General features: G+C 42.0%; 1 protein-coding gene across 1 annotated transcript in view; it reads right to left on the minus strand.

Annotated features, from left to right (window-relative positions):
* The window catches only part of COG5 (component of oligomeric golgi complex 5), a 171,703-nt gene that overhangs the window by 99,428 nt on the left and 51,710 nt on the right, over positions 1-20,565 (minus strand). Inside the window, exon 7 of the mRNA XM_077338169.1 lies at positions 602-732. Within this exon, the coding sequence (XP_077194284.1) occupies positions 602-732 (131 nt within the window). The remainder of the gene's footprint in view (positions 1-601; positions 733-20,565) is intronic.

A 20,565-nucleotide genomic window follows, 5' to 3' on the forward strand; every position in this document is an offset into this window, starting at 1 on the left:
GCAGCACAAGATGATCCCCAAACTGTTGCTCCTGAGGGACAGTACAAGCCTGCAGAATTGGGGGACAGAATTGGGGGAAATCACCCCCTCCTTCTGTTACCAGAAGTTTTCTGCCAGATCTTACCCAATCATGAAACCTTATTCCTTTTCTTTCTTTTTTACAATGAAAATGGAAACAGAGATTCCATAAATGCATAATTCTGAACCCCCTCCGGAACAGATGCTTCTGTGGTAGGTGTCAGATGTTCATCAAGTACACATAAACCGTCACTTTTCCAGATGCCCATCAAGTGTATTCAGAAAGTGAACAGGGCCAGATGGGGCTTTTCCACAGCAGGGCTTCTCACTGGCTGGGCATATTTTAAAAAAACATTGCTTTGACAGCAGCTGCCACCACAGCACAAGGATCTTCACTGCATGACTGCAGATAAACTGTGTGTAAGCAAGGAAATATTTTGAACAATACAGTCATCTAAAATAGGTGTGAAGCAAGCCAACATATTCACAGAGATATCTGCAAACCATCCAGATCCATCCACTTTGTTATAAAGAGTAAAACTTTTATGTATCTGCTTCTAAGAAAAAACAAAACAGATGGTACCTGGGTCTCAATTCCTTGCTCAAGCAAACGTTTAGCCTGATTTTCCACCTCCAGTCGAGCTCTTGCAATAAAAAGCAGGTCATTTTCAATCACTTCTATTCCAGAGAGATCTATTCCTTGAGAAAGGTAATCTATAAAAGTAACAGAGTTTTGATACATTATAAAATGTCTGACAATGAGAATATAAAATGTAACACCTTTTAGGTATTATTTCATATGTCACATTTTCATATCTAGAACACTTGATATTGGCATTCATTCCAGCAAATTATTTTACAAGAAAAAAATGCTATTCACTAAGCTTTGAAGATTCCAACAATGTACCAGGTAAATTTGCTTCTACTAAGCACAATCAGGTGATCAGAAGAACACTCCAATTCAAGCGCAAGATTTATTCATTAAACCCACAAATGCATTCCCATATGCAAAAGGAACTTTCTGATGCTCAAAAGTCTGGTGTACATAATGTTCAGAGTCCTGTGTGTAAAAAGGAAATTAAACCCGTTGATAGATTCAGGTGGGTAGCTGTGTGGCTCTGAAGTAGCAAAACAGAGTTTGAGTCCAGTGGGATCTTTAAGATTAACATTGATCGATGGATGTTATTCCACTTGCACAAGCAGACGCATGTGAGTCACTACTGAATATATTTCAGCAATGTATCTTGTGCAAGAGTTTGCAGACCAGAAGTAGCCCCTATGTCCTTTCTGTTCAAAATTCTCCAAATCCAATCCATGAGATTACGGAGTTACACAAAAAAAGGAAACCAATCTGTTTTAAACTGGGATGCTCACTTTTTACACTATTATTTTAACACTATTCAACAAGTATAAATGAAATAGTAACAGTATATAATTAACTGGACATTTTTTTGTATTGAAACTCAGGATAATTCTCCTTAATTCAATGGTGAGATAAGAGTAAAACCATATCGTGGTAAAGAAGAGGGAAATGCTAAAATTAACAAGAGCTGTATATAAAAGAAGGACCCCAGTATCTTGAAATAATACAAAACAAAGAATAAAAATGCAAGACTGTATTATGTGCAATCAGGAACAGCTGCTGCCAAAGCCATTATCATGTGTCAAGCTCTCTCCTATAGAGAATCATTTATCACATTCCATGAAACCATGATCAAGTCCTATATCCCATGTAATCTGCCTTAAAGGACTATCAACACAATCCTAAACAGAGTTACACCCTTCCAAACCCATAGACTGATGTAACCTGGGTGTAAGAATCTAACTATACTTGCAATTGCAGCCAATGACAGAAGAGGTCTAGTTTTTGAGGTGGGCAATCATATAGTATGCCAAATGAACATGACCTAGAACTGTTTAATTTTCATAAAGAAGTATGGATTATGGTTTGGAGCCAATCAGCTTTTCAGCTGGTGAAAAAGGAAGGTAGTACCCAGTTTAACTATCCAAAAGGGCTATTCCGAGGACCACAGGGCCTGTGTATATAAATGACATGTGGGATGGGATAGTGAAATAAAGGGGAACTGGGAAACATGGAATGGAAAAGCTGGCAGGATCTGACCCAAGGGCTGAAATTCCATTGCTGCCATTAAGCATCTCACAGCTAGCTATTACAAGACAGTAGACAAAGCTATGAACAGAAATATTACTAACAACCTGCATATGTCAGAATTCTTTCTTTTACAAATTCAAAAGGACATTTTGTTCAGTAAATTACTTGTGTTTACTAAGCTAGCACAAAGTTGTGCTCTATTTCAATTTCTTTTGGAAATAAATACAGGTGTGCCTTTGGGTCTACCCAAACCAAAAATATACCCCCAAAAAAACACCTTATTGATATTTTTGGATATATTTTGGCTTCCTAAATGTCTCCAGGATTTTTGGGGAGAATCCCTAAAATAATCCAGATCTATTTGGGAATTACCAGCAAACCAAGAACAGCCGTTTTGGGGCTTTCTTCTCAAACTGGGTAGTCCAACGGAGCCTGTGGAGAGAGTTCTCCCTGCCGGATCAGCTACTCTGCAAGTTCTTTTGGGCAGTCCAGCTTAAGACCTCTCAGCTGTTTTTTGCAGTTTTACTGCCCCTCCCCCTGTTTTTTTCCTGTTTGTTTACTTATTGTATTACATTTATATACCACCTTCCCCAAAGGGTCAGGACAGTTTGGGTCTGCTGGACCTGAAAAAATTCAGGGTTTAAAAAAAATACTGGATCCAAATACTTTACCCTTTGGGAATCTGTTTTCCCCCCCAGGAATCCCCAAATTTTGGGGGTCTCATTTACCTGAACCAAAAAAACACCTAGGAGAAAAAAAGTGTATACTTCTAGAAATAAACAGCCCTAATAAAACAAATCAAAACCATTTCTTGAGCAATTCCAAATCTCAATTCATTTTTTATTCCAGACAGAAACCCAGCATTTGAAGTGTAGAAGTAATTTCTTCTTGCTCAACGATACTTAAAAGCAGCTGATAACTGAATATTGCTCTAAAGGCACTGAAGTGTATCGCAGAAGAGACAGTAAATAAGCCTTTACATTTGTGAAAACTCTAATGCCTCTCTCCAGAACCATGTCACAGCTACAGCTCTTCATATCCATTTCTTCATAGCAAAAATACCAGTTTTTAAAAACAATTAGAATCTGTAGTTTACTAGAATGTTAATATTATTATTTACATTAAACAGTGTAAATGTGTATCAGTCAACATTTGTGTCACTTTTACAAATAAATAAAATGTCAACGGATCCACCAATGTTTTGTTGGGCCAAAAGATGCTTCAGCAGGGCAGTAACAGTGGAGATGTTGCATTGCTCACAGTGGCAGAGACTTTACCATTCCCTCTCAGCGTTCCTCCAGCCTTCTCCAGTCTTCTGCCAATTAAGTAGCTCTTCCTCAGGTGGAAGACCCACTTATATTGAAGGAGTGTTTCATATTTTGCTTAATAGAGTGTGGAATTCATACCAATGTTGCATTATAATGAACAAATCCATATACACCAATGTATATCAAGGAACATCTCGAGTATTAACAGATTTCACACTTGCATAACTCCCAACTGTGGATATGCCAGAGTGATTTCAGCATTAGTGAGATCCACATGAGATCATGTACATAGGGTTCTTATTAAGTTTCTTGGAAAACAGACTGACTTCTTAGGGCACATTTTACAAAGCGACATTTTCTTTCTCACTCAACAAATAATACGACCTTAGGCCACCAGTTGCAGAATTTTGTGACCTGTATGATTTAACTGATAATTGGAATGTTTGCTTTGTTTCATGCACTTATGGGTCAGTTGAAAGCACAAGGAAGTTGTAAAAAGCCATAATTACATGTCTATTGTTCATAAGAGTGTTACAACTAAGAAATTAAAACCAAACTAAACTTTGTAGCATATTTGGCATACCTAGACTAATTATAAGGAGGAATTTACTTACGTGGAAGGTTAATGATTTATTATATTTATGACTAAAATTGCATCCAATACTTTTTAATCACATGGTCTTTGTTAGCTAATAACAAAACCAGACATTTAATTAATTTTCCAGCTTTTCAATGGTTTAAGCAACTCAAAAGTACATGAAACAGAGCAAACTCATTATATTCCAATGAACAATGTCTTAAGCACCACAACCCTGTTTGAGAATTTCAAAGGTTCCTACAGGCTCAAAAAAGTTGGGGACCCCTGATATAATGTGGTTAAAGACACATTATCAGAGAGTTTGATGTTTTCAGTCTTATAGAGCTGAATTCAATACTGAAATATGCTGATTGAATGAGAGTGTTTCTGACCATATAATAATCTGCTTGTTTACTTCAGAATTTGTTTTCCGCCCTCAATATTTTAATAGATGGCAGAATTTATCTTTTTCAAGTAATAAACATACAATTTTCCTTACAGAAAATGAAGACATTTATACTTTTGAATTCCAGAAATTTCCCAAGTAGTACAGTTTTATATGCCAAGTACACTATTGATGCATTTTATGTTGTTAAAACAGCAAAAGAAGTTTTGGTTTGATAGGAAAGTAAGTATTGCATATACTTTTGTCATTTTTTCTAGTTTCCACAGTTCCAAAATTTCTAAGACATTTACAACTCTTCTTGTGCCATATGGTAATACAGTGGCTGCCCATATATGAACTCATTACCTGCAAAATAGTCCAAGTTTTAGTAGCATAACTAATGATTTCCCTGTAACTACTAAGATAGGCACTAGGGAGTTAGATTCAGAAGATTAGCCAAGTTGGCCTGAAGCAGCAGAACAAAGTTCTGGCACCAACATGCTTATACCATGTATCTGAAGAAATGTTTATGCACACAAAAGCTTATATTGAGAGCCAGTTTGGTGTAATGGTTAGGAGTGTGGACTTCTAATCTGGCATGCTGGGTTTGAATCTGCACTTCCCCACTTGCAGCCAGCTGGTGACTTGGGCTCATCATGGCACTGATAAAGCTGTTCTGACTGAGCAGTGATATCAGGGCTCTCTCAGCCTCACCCACCTCACAGGTTGTCTGTTGTGGGGAGAGGAAAGGGAAGGCGACTGTAAGCCGCTTTGAGCCTCCTTCGGGTAGAGAAAAGCAGAATATAAGAACCAACTCTTCTTCTATATTACCTTGAATAAAACTTTGCTGGTCTTAAAGGTGCTTCTGGACACAAACCTTGCTCTCTAGACCAGTGGTCCTCAACCTTTTTATCATCCAATCAATGCTTGAAAATTTTACTGAGGCCCAGGGTGGGTAGTCTTTTGCCGAGGGACGTCGCCACTGCCACCGCCTGAGCCCCTGCTCCACTTGCTTTCCTGCTGGCACCCCTGACTTCCCAGCGCCCACTGGGGGGCGCTTCCAGCAGCATCTGCGCAGTGCCACGTCAAGGGGAGCTCCAGCCATGGCAGCCACTGAAGAGCACCAAAGGTGAGCTGGTGGCAGAGTGGCAGGGCAGCCCCCGAGGCAGCAGCCAGGGAGGAGGACGAGGAGGAGCTACGGCCCGGTACTAACTAATCCATGGACCAGTACCGGTCCCCGGCCCGGGGGTTGGAGACCACTGCTCTAGACCAACTGATATTCCTAAATGACCTATTAGTATGAGTGATTTAGGAATTGTTTCCTAAAACAATACTCAGCATAAAAAATTAATTAGTCAATTGCTAATCTTGATGTCCTTGACTTTGGGACTGCCTGATGGTCCAAGCAAGAGATTCAGTTACTATATCAGACAAAGGAAGGGGATATTTTTATCTATGAAGTACCTGTCCTCACAGGATAAATTCTACAGTAAGATTTACTTGTGGAGGGTCATTATAACCAAAAAAGCAGCAATACCATCCTGATCATCGTGATTCTTTTGTTGCTTCCACTGGAGTGGAAGCTTAAGAAGACCAAAAGCCTAAAATGGTCTTCCTCCTTGATGCTCAGGAACAGACCTGTTGGAATAGTGTGCAGCAAAGTGGCAGCATCTTTACTTAACTAGCTGTCCAATGTCATAGAAATTATAACAACTTAATTAGCAAGAGGAACTGCTGCCTGGTGTAGAAGGAACATAGATACTTGCTCCCAACATGTTTTCAGGTTGATTAAAAAAAGCTTTTCAGATCTCATGTCAAAAACACTGGCAAGTGGGAGAAGACTTTGTGCTATTATTCTATTTCATCAAAACCAGAGGTTCCCCCAAGCCTTTATTTGCTTCGCAAATTTACATTTCAGGTGTAGGAACTTCAAGCAAAATTTGTTTGGCTTCCATTAGAAGGGACACTAGCGTATTTTGAAGAAAACCCTTCTTGCAAGAATACTGCCTCCTTTTTATATACTGCCTCCATTTTATCAAAATGGTTCAAAATAGTACACTTGTAATCTGTGTGCCTCTATGAGATTGGCTCACAGAGATCTTTCATGCTTGGTATCACTGTTCCATTTAAAAAACTGTTGAAGCTTGTGAGCAAAAGCTTACCAACTCTCCTCCCCAGACTCTAAGAACAATTGAAGCCTGCTGGGCATGCAAAGTGTTTATGGCATATTGAGTTCTGAGAAGCTCATTATATTTTTTGGTTGATGGGTTATAAGAGGTATTGAGCCAAGCTATGTTTATTTGCTGACTCAATTTAGTTTCCAGTGTGATGAAAAGGAAATTATGCATCACTATAAATACATCTACACTGTGTTCCCTAAGAAGGTCTTACTAATGACGGAGGCACCATTCAATGTAAACATTCTTAGATGTGCAGCCTCATAGCCTGGATTAAGCCAGCATCATGTGACAATACTGTATTCCATCATCACTGTGATGTACGCTCCATAGCCACCACTCCGTAATCAACAGAGAGAAAGGTTGAAGCATCATCAGAAGTTGCAAACTGGCCCAACAGAAATTTGCAAACCCTGCCTGCATGCATAAGGGAGCAATTCCTCTTAAGCTAGTTAAGCGGGAAGAATAAACCTACTGTCTCTCATAACTAAGTGTAAAATAGCCCATGACCTGGACTGAATTCTACCTAATCATGCTTGGTCACCTGCTTATTTGGCTCACACCCTTCTTGATGGTCAGGAACACAGAGCCAACTGCGCAGTTGGATGTTTGTGCAATTATGCTGTTTCCTCATATATGATTACACTCACCTGCCCCTGTGTTTTGCTGCTGCAACCATTGCTTTTTAAAAGGAAATAAAAATAAGTCTGAGATTTAAATTTACTTTATACTTATAGAACAGTGGTCCCCAACCTTTTTGAGGCTGGGGACCGGCAGGGCAACTGCCCGCCCGCGCATTGCGCATGCGCACATGCGCCATGTGCAGCCGAAATCGTGCATGTGCGGCACTTTTGCGCATGCGTGGCACTTCCGCGCATGCACGATTTTGGCTGCGCATGGCACATGTGCTCATGCACGGCCCTGAATCCCTCTCCCCCCTCCCGCAGTAAGAAGCTTCCCGAGCCGCAAGCTTGCAGCCTGGGAAGTTTCTTACTGCGGGGGGGGGCGGGGAGAGGGAGCCGCGGCCTGGCATCGGGCCGGGGGCCGCAGGTTGGGGACCACTGTTATAGAAGATGTGGGCAGTCACTCTTCAGGAAACAAAAAGTTGTTCTCCTCCAGTGTTCCGTAATCACTTTATTTAAAACTACGGCAACCTCTCCTCTTTCTCTTTCCTGCAGACACACATGCACCTTTGCTCAGGATAGAGAAACAAAGGCACCAGTATCTTTTCTCATCTGCCTCTTCTCCTCCCCTTCCATATGTAGACAGGAAAGCTGCATGCTACTGACTCCTTGGGATGTAGAATGGCATCGTAGAGCCTGATCTCATCAGATCTTGGAAGCTAAGCAAGGTTGGTAGTTGGGATGTAGACTATGAAAGATGACTTTGCAGAGGAAGGCAATGGGAAACCACCTCTGCTTAACCACTTGCCTTGAAAACCCTATGGAGTCGCCGTAAATCATCAATGACTTGACCTACCACATACACATTCATTTGTTTCTGCTGCATCAAAGCTCCTTGGGAAAAGGTAACAGTGCATTTTAGGCATTACAGGGCAGGGGGAGGGCTGTGAAAACAGCAAAGAGAGGCCTCTCCACTTGAGCACTATAAACTCTCTGAAATACTGTAAAATTCTGAACGAGCGGTCACTATGCGACTGGAAGCTCCCACAGCTCTTGAAAATAATTAATGGAATTCCAGAATAGGAAGTCTGACCTCCTCTGATGACTCCCCCTCTCTTTGGGATTTTGGTGTCTGTCTAGGAACCCTGACTGTGCGTGCACAAAAATCAGAGATGGCCTACAAATAATCCCACATATTACACAAGTCAGTAATGGCCCATACAACCAAGACCCCTCTTCTGAAGCCAGTGGGTGGATTTAATTCTTGGCCTGGGCCAAAGGAGGCACATCTTAGCGGCTACCATTCATATACAAAGGTGCTGTGCTCAATACAGACTTCACGAGGGAACACTGAGTCAATCCAATTAGGAACTCATCTTGCATATAATTGGGGAAGTTCAGACAAGGTAAACTTGATTAGTGATTTTATGTTTTTACTATGTCTCACCCAGTACATTTGTTCATCCAGCAGCAGAGCCAGAATTTCATTGATCCCCCCCCCCCAAGAAAAACACCAATAGAGCCGTAATACTGAGAGGTAGTATATAAATTAAATTAATAAAATAAAGACTAGGTCCCTCACATTGGCCAATTCTTAATTAGCTATTTACATCTTTTGTACCCCACCTTCTCCCCAAAAGAGGACCCAAAGCAGTTTACGTACTCATCCAGTCTTCCATTTTATTCTCACAACAGAAATGTGAAACACTGTGACATCCAGCTATTTTTGTAGGACAGCCATCCATTGACACAACCCGATCTGTTGGCCAAATGTCTGGAGGCCATGGTGGATTAATTCAAGCAGTCAGCTGAAGTTAATCCAGCTAAGCTGGAGGTCCTCTGGCTGGGTTTGCCTGTGGTGGGTGAAGTAATGCAGCTCCCAGCTCAAAATGGGGTACAATTGACAGCTATGACAACCATCAATGCCCAGAGCTGGACTACTGGGATGGGCAATATTTTAAAAACCCTAATAAATAATTAAAAAAACAAAACAAAATCAGGAGCCTCGTGTGATTCTGGATGCCTCCTTAGCTATGGAGGCCAAGATCATAAATGTCGCTCACTAAACATTTTACCATCTCCGCCAGGCATGACAAGATGCACCCTACCTGCTGGCATTTGCCACTGTGATCCATGCGATGCTCACCTCCAGGCTAAATTATTTTAACTCACTCTATGCAGGTCTGTCTTTGAAGCTGTTCTGGAAGCTTCAACTGGTCCAGAATGTAGCTGCATCGGTCCTCAAAGAGACCTAATGGACAGCACTCATACAACCTGTGATCTCCCAGCTGCACTGGATCCAGACTGAGGATCAGATTGAAGATTATGGTTCTCACCCTCAAAACCCTAAAAAGGACCTTCCTATCTACTGGATCGCCTTTTTCATTATATTCCCCCCCCAAAAAAAATTGTTACATTCTAGTGACCGATATCTGCTTAGGATCCCCAGTTTCAAGGAAGTTAAATTGGCCTCAACCAGGGCCAGAGCCTTTTCAGACTGAGGCTGAGAAGGCACTGCTGTACAGGTTGGTAGTGGAGTGTGCAAGTTTAATCCTAGTAACTGCCAGGTCCAGCTCTGCCATCTCCTGCCATCCATGCCACCTGGAAGGGGATATCTACTCTGGAGTGCTGTTCAGAAGTATGTGCAAGCCCTCATTGGCCAGGGGTGTCCCTTATAAGCAGGCTATAGAGGAAGTTCTGCCAGAAACAGAGGCCATCATGTCAGCAGTGATACCTCCCATTGTAGTGGCAGCCATGGTGTTGAGATATTATGCAGGGAGTCACATGCTCTACTGCCACATGACCCTGCAAGGGGGTTCCTCCACCTAATGCCCACGCCCTTCCCTCACCCCTGGATGCTCTGATTCCTTTCCTGCAGGCAATTAACACAGTAAAGATGCTGTTGCAGGACCATTTTTGGTGAGGGGGGGGGGCTACAAGCAAGGGTTCGCCAGCCCTGGGCCCCAAGAAAGAGGGGGATTCCACCACCATGGAGCCTCTGTCTCCCCAGCTAAGGTGGGGAGATTCAGGGATCCAGACCAGCATCCTCCTGAGGCAAATCAAGAGAATATGGAGCTGAGTTGTGGCACACAGGCCAATTAGACAAAGATCGTGAGAAGTGAGGTCCCTGTGAGGGCAGCTGGTGGCTTTTTCATTTGACTCTGCTCATGTCCATCCAATCCAGTATCTTCTCCCCTGATGTTTGCAGCTGATATCATGGACCTCCTCCTTGCCCTGACCCCCATGAAGAAGACTGCAGTTGCTAGGTCATTCCTCCTATAGATACTGGGCATTCGGAAGTCCCTAGGCCCAGCAGCTGATGGTGAGCCCATGCAGTGGGTTGACTCAACATCATCGGATGGCAGCAGAGTTGGGCTGTCAGAAACAGGGTGGAGTGGGGGGCAGAGGTGGGCCACTTCATCCAGAGCTAGGTGCCACTAGTGGGGTGGACAACTATCCAGATTCCAGGCCCTTGCCTGGCTACCAGGTACAGGGTCTGTGCTTGACTCAGCCCATTCCCCCCCATCACCCATGTGGGCTGTGATTGAGCATGATCAGTTAGAGAGATACTAAGAATGGCAGGAAGCCTTCTCCAGGAGTCAGCAATGGATGGAGGGCATGGCAGTGTTGGTGATGACGGTTCTCGGGTACCTGGAGGGGCTGTTTGCCATCGCAAAGGACATAAAGGAAGGATGGGTATGCATCAAGCACCTGTTGAGGGACCTGTCATGGGTGCTTCAGCCCCCCTCAACAGCCCGCCCTGCCAGCTCCACCTCATGCTCTGCAGGAGCACTCTAAGCAGTGAAGGTGACTTGCTGGATGGCACAGCCCCATGTGAATGAAGGGCACCAGCTAATGCATAGACTGCCCACAACAGCCCCCTCCCCCTTGTGGAACTTTGGTGCCCTTTGACTGGACAGGGAACCAGCTTGGGACATCTAAGGGGTAGCTCAGGCCCCTATAGCTCTGTCAAATGGCCAAGGACTTGTAAGGGGACTTAGTCCCTTTTAGGGGGTATACTCTGGGCAACACTCCCTGGCCCTGCCCCTTTCTGTCCCTGGACTGTGACAGGTGCTTGACTCAGCCTCCCTGCCTGCTGACTCCTGATTGGTTGTGGCTGTCCTGTTCTCCCTGCTGCCTTGTCTCCAGACCTTCATGGAACACAACAGCACAGTTGTGAGGTATGCTACCAAGATAGCACCCACAGAAAGCAAAAGATTGCTCTGCCCATTGTGTCTGCGGCTGAAAACAACAATAAAATAAATGAATCCCTTAGTATATAAGATTATTATATAAGATACTACAACACCAAGGGGATTAATGGCATTTAGGGGCAGTCTGAAAAAGGGGCAGGACCCTTTAAGAAGAAAGATTTCTTTGTCATTAGATTTGCAAGTTTCTTGATTTACTATAGCTAAACAGATTTGTAAAACTTGCTGCGGAGCTGCTGTTTAGTAATCTTTGTATTTTAAGCCAGTATTTCAAAAGGTAGTTATATAACAGTTTTAGTTGAAGGAGAAAACGCAAATGTCTATACTGTAGGCTACGTAGTCAAAATATTTTCTGAGCTAGGAGCTATCCACATTTCTTCAAAAACACAGGATTGTTCTTACACCCATCAGAGCAATCACTTCAAAATGCCTCTCTGGGATATAGTTATTGCTGGGTAAAATGCTGCGCTGAAACAAAGAATCTACATGGTAAATAATCTATAAACAACATACACCATTAGGCCAAATGAGAATCACTAGCCTAAGGTCACGTAACGAGTTTCATGGCTGAGTAGAGCTCTGAAGCCAAGTCTCCCCAGTCCTACCCCGACAACATAACCACAGCACCATGCTGGTAGCCACATGGACCCAGGTGACATTTTAAAAACTAGTCCTTTTAAAGTTTTCTTAGCAAAATCCAGCAATATTCCTTTACTTAAAATGCAATCTCTTGGCCTCCCCAAAAGATTGCAATTGCATCACAGAATGGCTGCCTCTGCCCCTCCTTCCCACCACTTTAGGCTTCTCCCACTCCAGAAAAGTGGCAGATCTCTATAGCAGGTGCTCTAATTACATGAAGAGGTGTGGGTGGAATTTTCTCCCATCACTTTCTTCCCGCAGCTGGTTATTCATTGTGTGGAGGACTAGTGCTTATATAATAGCTGTGGAATGAAGGTAAGTGTCAGGACATACCTAGCAAACAAACTTGCTTGTTTGTTCTTGTCTGGAAGCATATTGTACTCCCTGTATTATCGGAAATCCGCTAGCAACTTCACAGCATAAAGCAATTCTGCATTGCTAGTCCTAAAAAAAAATTGTTCTATATAGTAAAATGACTGGTATTTAAGGATGACTGTTTACAGAATTTGCAAATAAAATAACAAGATGATAACGCTAAGTCATGAGGTTATGCTTACCTTGATACTCAAATGGCCTTGAATGAGACAAAAATATACTGGACTTGCTCTCTAGAGGCCATTCTAGGAAGCAGTCTGGTAATAAGTAAGCCCCAGCTTATTCCGTGGGCCTTACTCCCTAAAATACATGCTCAGGCTTGCAGCCAGCATTGCTCTTTGTACCTCCCGTGACGTTATATGTAAGCCATCCTGAGTTGTATGAGAGGGTGGTATAAAAATCTAATAACTAAATAAACAAATAAAATAAAAACATGTTTGAAGCCAATGCCATCCTATGATGGAGGTAGCTGTTTCCAAGTAGGAAACCTGTACAGATAGAGGTGATGACTGCTAGATTCTTCTGAAACACCAGATGTTCCACTGAGATAGAGGAAAGCCAAGACCGGCTCTCTGTTTGGGGGAAGAAGCAAATGGGTGCAAGGAAATCTACTGATGGTTGCCATAGAACCTTCATGCACCACTTTAACGATCACTGTTTACTACAGCAGTTCTACTCAGTTCTACTCATACTCACAAAGAGCAGGATTTCTTGACAAAATAAGTTCCACATGTTCTATAGAAATCTACTTTGTGGATGCTGTAGCTGCACTTTATTTTTTTTTTGTAATGAATTCCATGCATTCGCAACTTCCATCAACTACCCAAATCTTTTTGTTTAAAATACAGATCAGTAGCAGGCCTTTCAATTATACAGAACCAGGCTCAGTTCTGGGCATCTCTTCAGGGAGCTAGTGAATTATTGATAGAAGACATTTTCATGTGTGTCTACATCTCTACTTACCCCACTAAAATTAAGTACCAACCCACTCCCTTTCTTTTGTGCAGGAGATCCTACAATTTCATATAATATTTGCAAACTAATACTAGGTCTAATAAACAAGGAAGAAACAAAATGGCACATGGGAAGCTAAGGAGGTAAGAAACAAAAGCTAAGGTAAATGCATCACAGACGAGAAGGATAAAGTAATGAAACAGGGGGAGGGAAGAGACTATATTCAGACCGAAAATTGATATGCACAGCCAGAACATATCAAACAAGTGTCATCAAACACTGTACCATTTTCTACTTCAGGAGTTCTCGCCCCAAATAATCTAGCAATGTCTATTACTTGCTAACATTCCAGGACCACTACGTTCCCACTCAGGCTTCTGAAGAACATCTAAAGGATGTCAAACAAAGAATCTCAAAAAAGCATTTCTCTACACTGCAGATTGCAAGTGAATATTACTCAGAGCTTTAAAAAGGTCCTTGCAGAGCAGAAATATTTGTTCAACTAGTGGTTTAACCACCCATTTAAGAGGCTACAATTTATCATTCACTCATAAACCTATAAGCCACACATATGAAATCTACCAAATGAGATTGCATTACTTGGCTCAAGGCTAATTTTAAGGACAACAATAAAAATGGGAAACAGAATTATGAGTCTGCCAAAATCTACAGACTGAAGCAACCAATTTACTCTCTGGAGTTTAAATGCATGATTTCATTGCTCCGAGACGCAGTAGTGAGGGGCGGTATATAAATTGAATGAATGAATAAATAAATAATAAATGATTGGATACAAGACCGAGTACATGAAAGTTTATACCTAAATATAACTTCGCTGGTCTTAAAGGTGCCACTGGACTCAAACTTTGTCCTTTGCGCACAGAAATTCTTAAGAGTGCATTGTGATTTGTACACTATTGCAGTGGTCCCCAACCTTTTTATCACCGGGGACCACTCAACGCCGGGGACCACTCAACGCCTTTTACTGAGGCCCGGTGGGGGGGGGTAGTTTACTCCTCTACTCTCAACCACTGCCCTAGTGCTCTCTGATCGCTATGGTAATGTTTCAAAATCCCTTCAAAATAAGATACAGACACGCCACAACAATGAAGTGTGTTGTAAAGGGCTGGGGGGGATGAAGTAAAGGGCCGGGGGGGGGGAAGGTGTCCTTCGGGGCCCACCTCCAATTAGTCGAAGGACCACATGTGGTCTGCGGCCCACAGGTTGGGGATCGCTACCCTATAGCACTGGAGTTAAATGAGGAAACTCTGCAATCAAGAGAAGGTGGTTTAATTTTTTAAAAGCATTTTTGTATTACATTTAGATTCCTTCTCACTTACAAAATATTTGTATTCCCTTTTCCTCAAACTCAGTAGTCTATGCAAAAAACAATTGTGTTGAATCCCACAAATGTGTTCCACTGCTTCCCTCTGTACAAGAAAACTTTTGCCCACACATGAGATTCTGGAGAGAAGAAAGAAGCAAGCAGGCTCATTGCAGTGAAGGAAAGTGTCACTGTCGGCAGAACAGATCCATGGTATCCAACCCATTAAAACAATTATTTTTAAAAATGCCTTCATAAAATTAAACATTTGTCTGGGTTTTGAGAAACTCTCATTATGTAGCATGAAGGACCATCTCTAAACTATATGATCCATTGCTAGATGAAGGATGGGGAACAGCAGGCATAAGGCCAGGGAATCTGTTTTTACAGTGTGTGTCCAGCACTAGGATAATGTCAGGAAGAGGACAGTTCAGTAGCATTTTTACCATTTAGAACTGAAAGGATTTATAACTGGAGTCCTATTATCCTTAGGTACTATGATTAGGATATGACCTCATTTTTGCATGTGGGGTGGCGCTGCTCTATAACTCAACAATTCTGGAAAAAATAGCCGAGAGAATTTCTGCTCTATTAGCTTTAGCATACAGTACTGTGGTCTCCTTATGCTTTCTCCTAAAATATGCCACAGAGCTCCCGAACAATGATGGTGGTAGACTTACAGGTGACCCTATTGGAGTTTTAAAGGCAAAAGACAAACAGAGGTAGTTTTCCATTACCTGCCTTTGCATAGGAACCTTGGACTTCCTTGGTGGTCTCCCATCCAAGTACTAACCAAGGTTGACCCTGCCTAGTTTCTGAAATCAGATGACTCTGAACTAGCCTGGGCCATCCAGGTCAGATAATACCAGCTGATAACTCTCAATACAAACACCACAGCACCTTTAGTCTTTGTATGACACCTAGGAAAGAAAATCAGAGTCCAGTAGCACCTTTAAGACCAACAAAGATTTATTCAAGGTGTGAGCTTTCGAGTGAAAGCACTCTTCGTCAGACTAAGAACTGACCATCATAACAGTAGGAATATATAAGCAAAGCTTCTTAGTTTGAGGAAGAGGGCTGGCACTCGAAAGCTCACGCCTTGAATAAATCTTTGTTGGTCTTAAAGGTGCTACTGGACTCTGATTTTATTATCATAGAATCATAGAGTTGGAAGGGGCCATACTGGCCATCTAGTCCAACCCCCTGCTCAATGCAGGATCAGCCCTAAGCATCCTAAAGCATGCTTAAGTATTGTGCTACTTCAGACCAACATGGCTACTCATTTGAATCTATACCTAGGAAAGAAGTCCCTGCGCAAGTGAATGGTAGAAGAAAATTAAGGCATTGTATGTGTTAGACCTACTGCTTTGTCAAAGGCACAGGGTTTAACACAAATATATACAAGTGGGGAACATATGATTATCAAGGGGGGATCTGGCCTACTTCCCGCTCGCCATTCTGCCTTCTTCTCCCCACCAGCCTTCCCACCCAGCCACCCCACTCTTGCTGTCCACTCATTTCCCTTTTCATCACTCTGTGGAAAGATGCGGTGGGAAGCAGGAGGGTGGCAGCAGCTGCCACTTTCTCCTGTAGCGCTGCCACCTTGCCTATTTAGCTCATGCAGTAGTTCCCCCTCCTCCATCTCTCTTAGCAGACTTTCTCTCTCCTCTGATTTGGAGAATTTTCTGGCATTGCTGCTCAGTACCAAAAGGGAGCAAGCCAGACCTTGCAAACCTCAGTAGCTATCTGCTTACTCCCCTCTCCCCCAGTTTGCCTGCCTACAAAGGAGAGGTGGTGAAAATGGCATCAGCACAAGGTCTCCAGAAGCTCTATTTGGCTGGCTCCTTCTCGTCTTCCCCCACACAGTAGTTTTGTATGGATTTAATTCTCCTTCATTTAAAAACTTGTCTGCTAACCTGGAAGGTTTCTGACCCCAGCGTCTCCACGAGGCATCCTGCCTCCTAATACCATCCCTGGAAGGATTAGCAACCCCCCAGATTCTGCCCCCCAAGAGCATCCACCAATTCACTCATGCCGAGGCTAGCTGAGGCCACCCAACATGCACCCAAATGCCAGCCAGATCACTGGCCTCTGCTTGCAGTTTATCATAAGAATCCTCTTAGAGGACTAACTTGATTATTGCTTTGCTTTCCTTTTATAAAAATAAAATTAAAGTCAGTTTTGGTAATTAAAAAGACACAAATAGTTGAATGGACTTAGGAAGACATAACACAGATGGCATTAAAAGATAAGATGATCTGGGCTGACTGGTGCATAGGCAGCCAAAATGTCAGTCCCATCTTTTGTAGCCCAAACTCCAGAAGAGTTTTATTGAAAACTGATGATATTTGGGGATGATATTTAAGTGAAAAGAACTAGAATCCAAAATGCAATGTATCCAGACTCTAATCAAACTAGATTAAAAAAACAAAACAGAACACCTAGACTGACTTGCATTTGTGCTCTGGGGGACTCTGGGACACTGCAGTTTTTCAGGATTTGCTCACTGAGAGGACTGCCTACTGAAAACAGCAAGAGGTGCATCAGTAAATGCTTATATTTTACTCTTGCATCACCAGATGTGAGCAGGGAACAACATTTCATCTGTGTTAGATGGAAAGGCCCAGCCACCGTGCATTTCCTGGAGGGATTATTTCCCTTGGGTTCACTGCACCCTCTGCAAGGACAGAAAGAACATCAGAGAGTTGCAGAGATGCCCCCAACATCTCTAGTCCTGGATTCATCATAGACCCCTGCAATATTCAGAGAATTTTATTGGTTGTGTGTGCTTCAGGGCACTACTGCCTTAAAATTTCCCAGATATTCCAATACTGGGACATTTTTCTTCTAGCCATCATTTTCCAATATTTCAGATATAGTTAATATAATATTAAAAATGGATGTATAAATACGTTTCTGAGGTTGATAAAGCCAAATACACTATTACATTAGTTGCAGACAGCCATTTTCCCCTGTAGCTGCCACTTGGCAAAATGGCAGATACTTTTCACATTTTTGTAGGATGCTCATATTGGGGTCAAACTATGTTTTTTGGCTTGATAAAACCAAATATACTATCCCTTTTTTGTTTTTTAAAAATGATGGATTATTCTTTAAGGAAGAGGAAAGGATAAATTCAGACAATCTGTTATTTTTAAAATGTCTGCAATATTGGGACAAAATGTAGCAGAATTATTAAAGTGACAACTCCTAAACATAAAGAAATTCTTTCCTCTGCAGCTTTAAATAACAGTAAACTTTTGTTAGAATTTAACATGAAACTTCTTAAAGCCATCCAATAAAAATCACAGTTCAAATGTAAATAACAATTACAGAATAATTGATAAAGGAAAACTGTGCGACTAGGCAATGAGATTGTCACGTGAATACGTAGCAGGAGAGTATCCAAAAACATAGACGAGAATTCGGCTACAGACAGTGTAACTGCAGGACTAGTGTCAGCAAAAAAAAGAAACTACCTGAGCTTTAATGGCAAGTTACAATGAGAATCTATCAAAGAACTCTATGATAGTCTCCCCCCCCCCCTAGACTTTATGCTTGGAAGCCAAATTTGAACATTGCCCAATTGATGCAAATTGCTCAAGTGTAAAATGAAAATATGCACACGTATATGTAAGTCATATCCTTTTGCAAAATGTTGTTTTCTTATGCAAAGATAGCATTCTATACAGGAAAAGTTAATAAAATATTTTCCAAAGGAAAACGGGCTACACAGATGGAAGTCTTGTGCAGTTGGGTTTCACCCCTGAGAAGAGCTGCCTGCACAAGATTCTATTATTTTCCTACAAATCTGTTGTGTAGGGGGTGGAGGAGGAGTAACTCTGTTAGAGATGAAAGAATAGTACAATTGTTGTAAGTACATTTCGTTTTCTCTTTAAATCCAGCTTTTGCAAGGTTTCATCTTATGGGTTCCTTCTTTTATTTTTATCTAAGGTTCAAGTTTACCTTTTCATCAGAATATTATTAAAATGTCAGTTAATGGTACATTCTGGGTTCACAGGATTAAATTTTTAAAGGGATAAATAGCCCTTATTTTAGAAAGGGCCAAAGAAACAAAAAAAAAAAGATTAGCAGTAACCATCATTGGAGGGAGGACAGTGGTACAGTCAGTGTGACAAAGCTCAGATTGGAGTTGTGTTGCCAGAATTTATGATCTTGCAGCCCTTTATACCTTCATATAATCTGTTTCTCCAGCATGAGACTATACTTTATTTTTTTTAGAGTATTGTATCTGCAGTTAGTTGGATGCAGACTAAAGCAGCAATTTCTGCTGATTGTCCCCTCCTGTTTCAAAACCTCACCATGTAATTCCTCAAGAGTCATTTGTCCCCAACAAGCAGTATTTCAAGGCAATCAGAGGACTGCTGTGGGATTGGGGGGGGGGGGAGACAACCTGCCACTAGGCAATTTATTCTGGATCCAACCCAATGTACAGTAAATTTGGCCATAGCTCCCCCTTGCCGATCAAAAAGCTTCTGCTTCAATAAATCTGTTTGTCTTTATGATGATGCCTTGTTTTCATCCAAGTGAAAGGCATGTTGCAGCATCTGATGTGGATTATAGGGTTGCCTATTGGGAAATGCTTGGAGATTTGGGGGTGAGCCCAGGAAGAGTGGGGTTCATGGAATGGAAGGACCTCTGAAGGGTATACTGTCATTGAGTCCAATTCCCAAAGCTGCCAGTGGAACTGATCTCTGTAGCTTAAATATCATTTGTAGTTCTGGGAGATTGCTGAGCCCCAGCTGGAGGTTGGCAACCATAATGGAGGGGCATTTGCAGGTAAGATCTGGTGTATCATTCAGAAATGTCACGAGTAGGACTGCAATTAATATAGAGAAAGTGCACAATTGTTCAGTGATGAGGATTGACCCACTTCAGATAAACAACCCATTCATCCCAAGGACCTCTTGCTGCTTTACTTTAAATAATCTGGTGCAACCAGAGCACTAGGTAGAGTGGGGATTGGACACAGCTATTCCTTGCATTGGAGATGTCAGCTCATAAAGAAGTCTGGAAAATTCTCTTCATCCCAAATGTGTCTTGTTATGTACAAGCATGAGGAGGCTGTCTTTATGGTTGTCATGGAAATACTAATTTCTAGTTCCCTGCCTGGGCTGATCAAAGTATCCTTTACAAAAAAAAATATAGGAAAGATGTGAAATAATACATTTTGCATCTACATCTCATCTAATCTTGTCTAGAATCACAGAGTTGGAAGGGACCTCCAGGGTCATATAGTCCAACCCCCTGCACAATGCAAGAACTCACAACTACCTGCCCACTCAATTTCATTCCTGACCCCCCCCCCACAAAAAAAAAATCTCCAGAATCCAGCCTGGCCTGGAGAAAATTCACCTACCATCCCACAATGGCAAACAGCAATTCCCTGGGTATGCAAGGAAGGGCCACAAGAAACAAACATTGGCACATTTCTTCCTGCCCACCAATTCACAATCTGCCTAAGTTCATAACATCAGCATTTAGATGACTATTTAGCCTCTGCTTAAAAACTTCCAAAGAAGGAGAACCCACCACCTCCCAAGGAAGCCTGTTCTACTGAGGAACCACGCTGTCAGGAACATCTTCGGGATTTTTAGCCAAAAATTCTTTTGAATTAATTTCAACCCAATGGTTCTGGCCTGACCCTCACAACAGAAAACAACTCTGCTCCATCTTCTATATGACAGCAAGTGTTCAAAGATGGTTATATCACCTCTTAGTTGTCTTCTCTCAAGGCGAAACAGACCAAGTTCTCTCAATTTTCCTCATATGACTTGATCTCCAAACCCCACACCATCTATGTAGCCTTCCTCTGGACATGCTCCAGTTTCTCAATCAATCAATCTTTATTTTACGGTTATTCAGGCCAAAATTTAAATA

The sequence above is a fragment of the Paroedura picta genome, chromosome 5, assembly GCF_049243985.1.
Source record: "Paroedura picta isolate Pp20150507F chromosome 5, Ppicta_v3.0, whole genome shotgun sequence".
NCBI lineage: Eukaryota > Metazoa > Chordata > Lepidosauria > Squamata > Gekkonidae > Paroedura > Paroedura picta.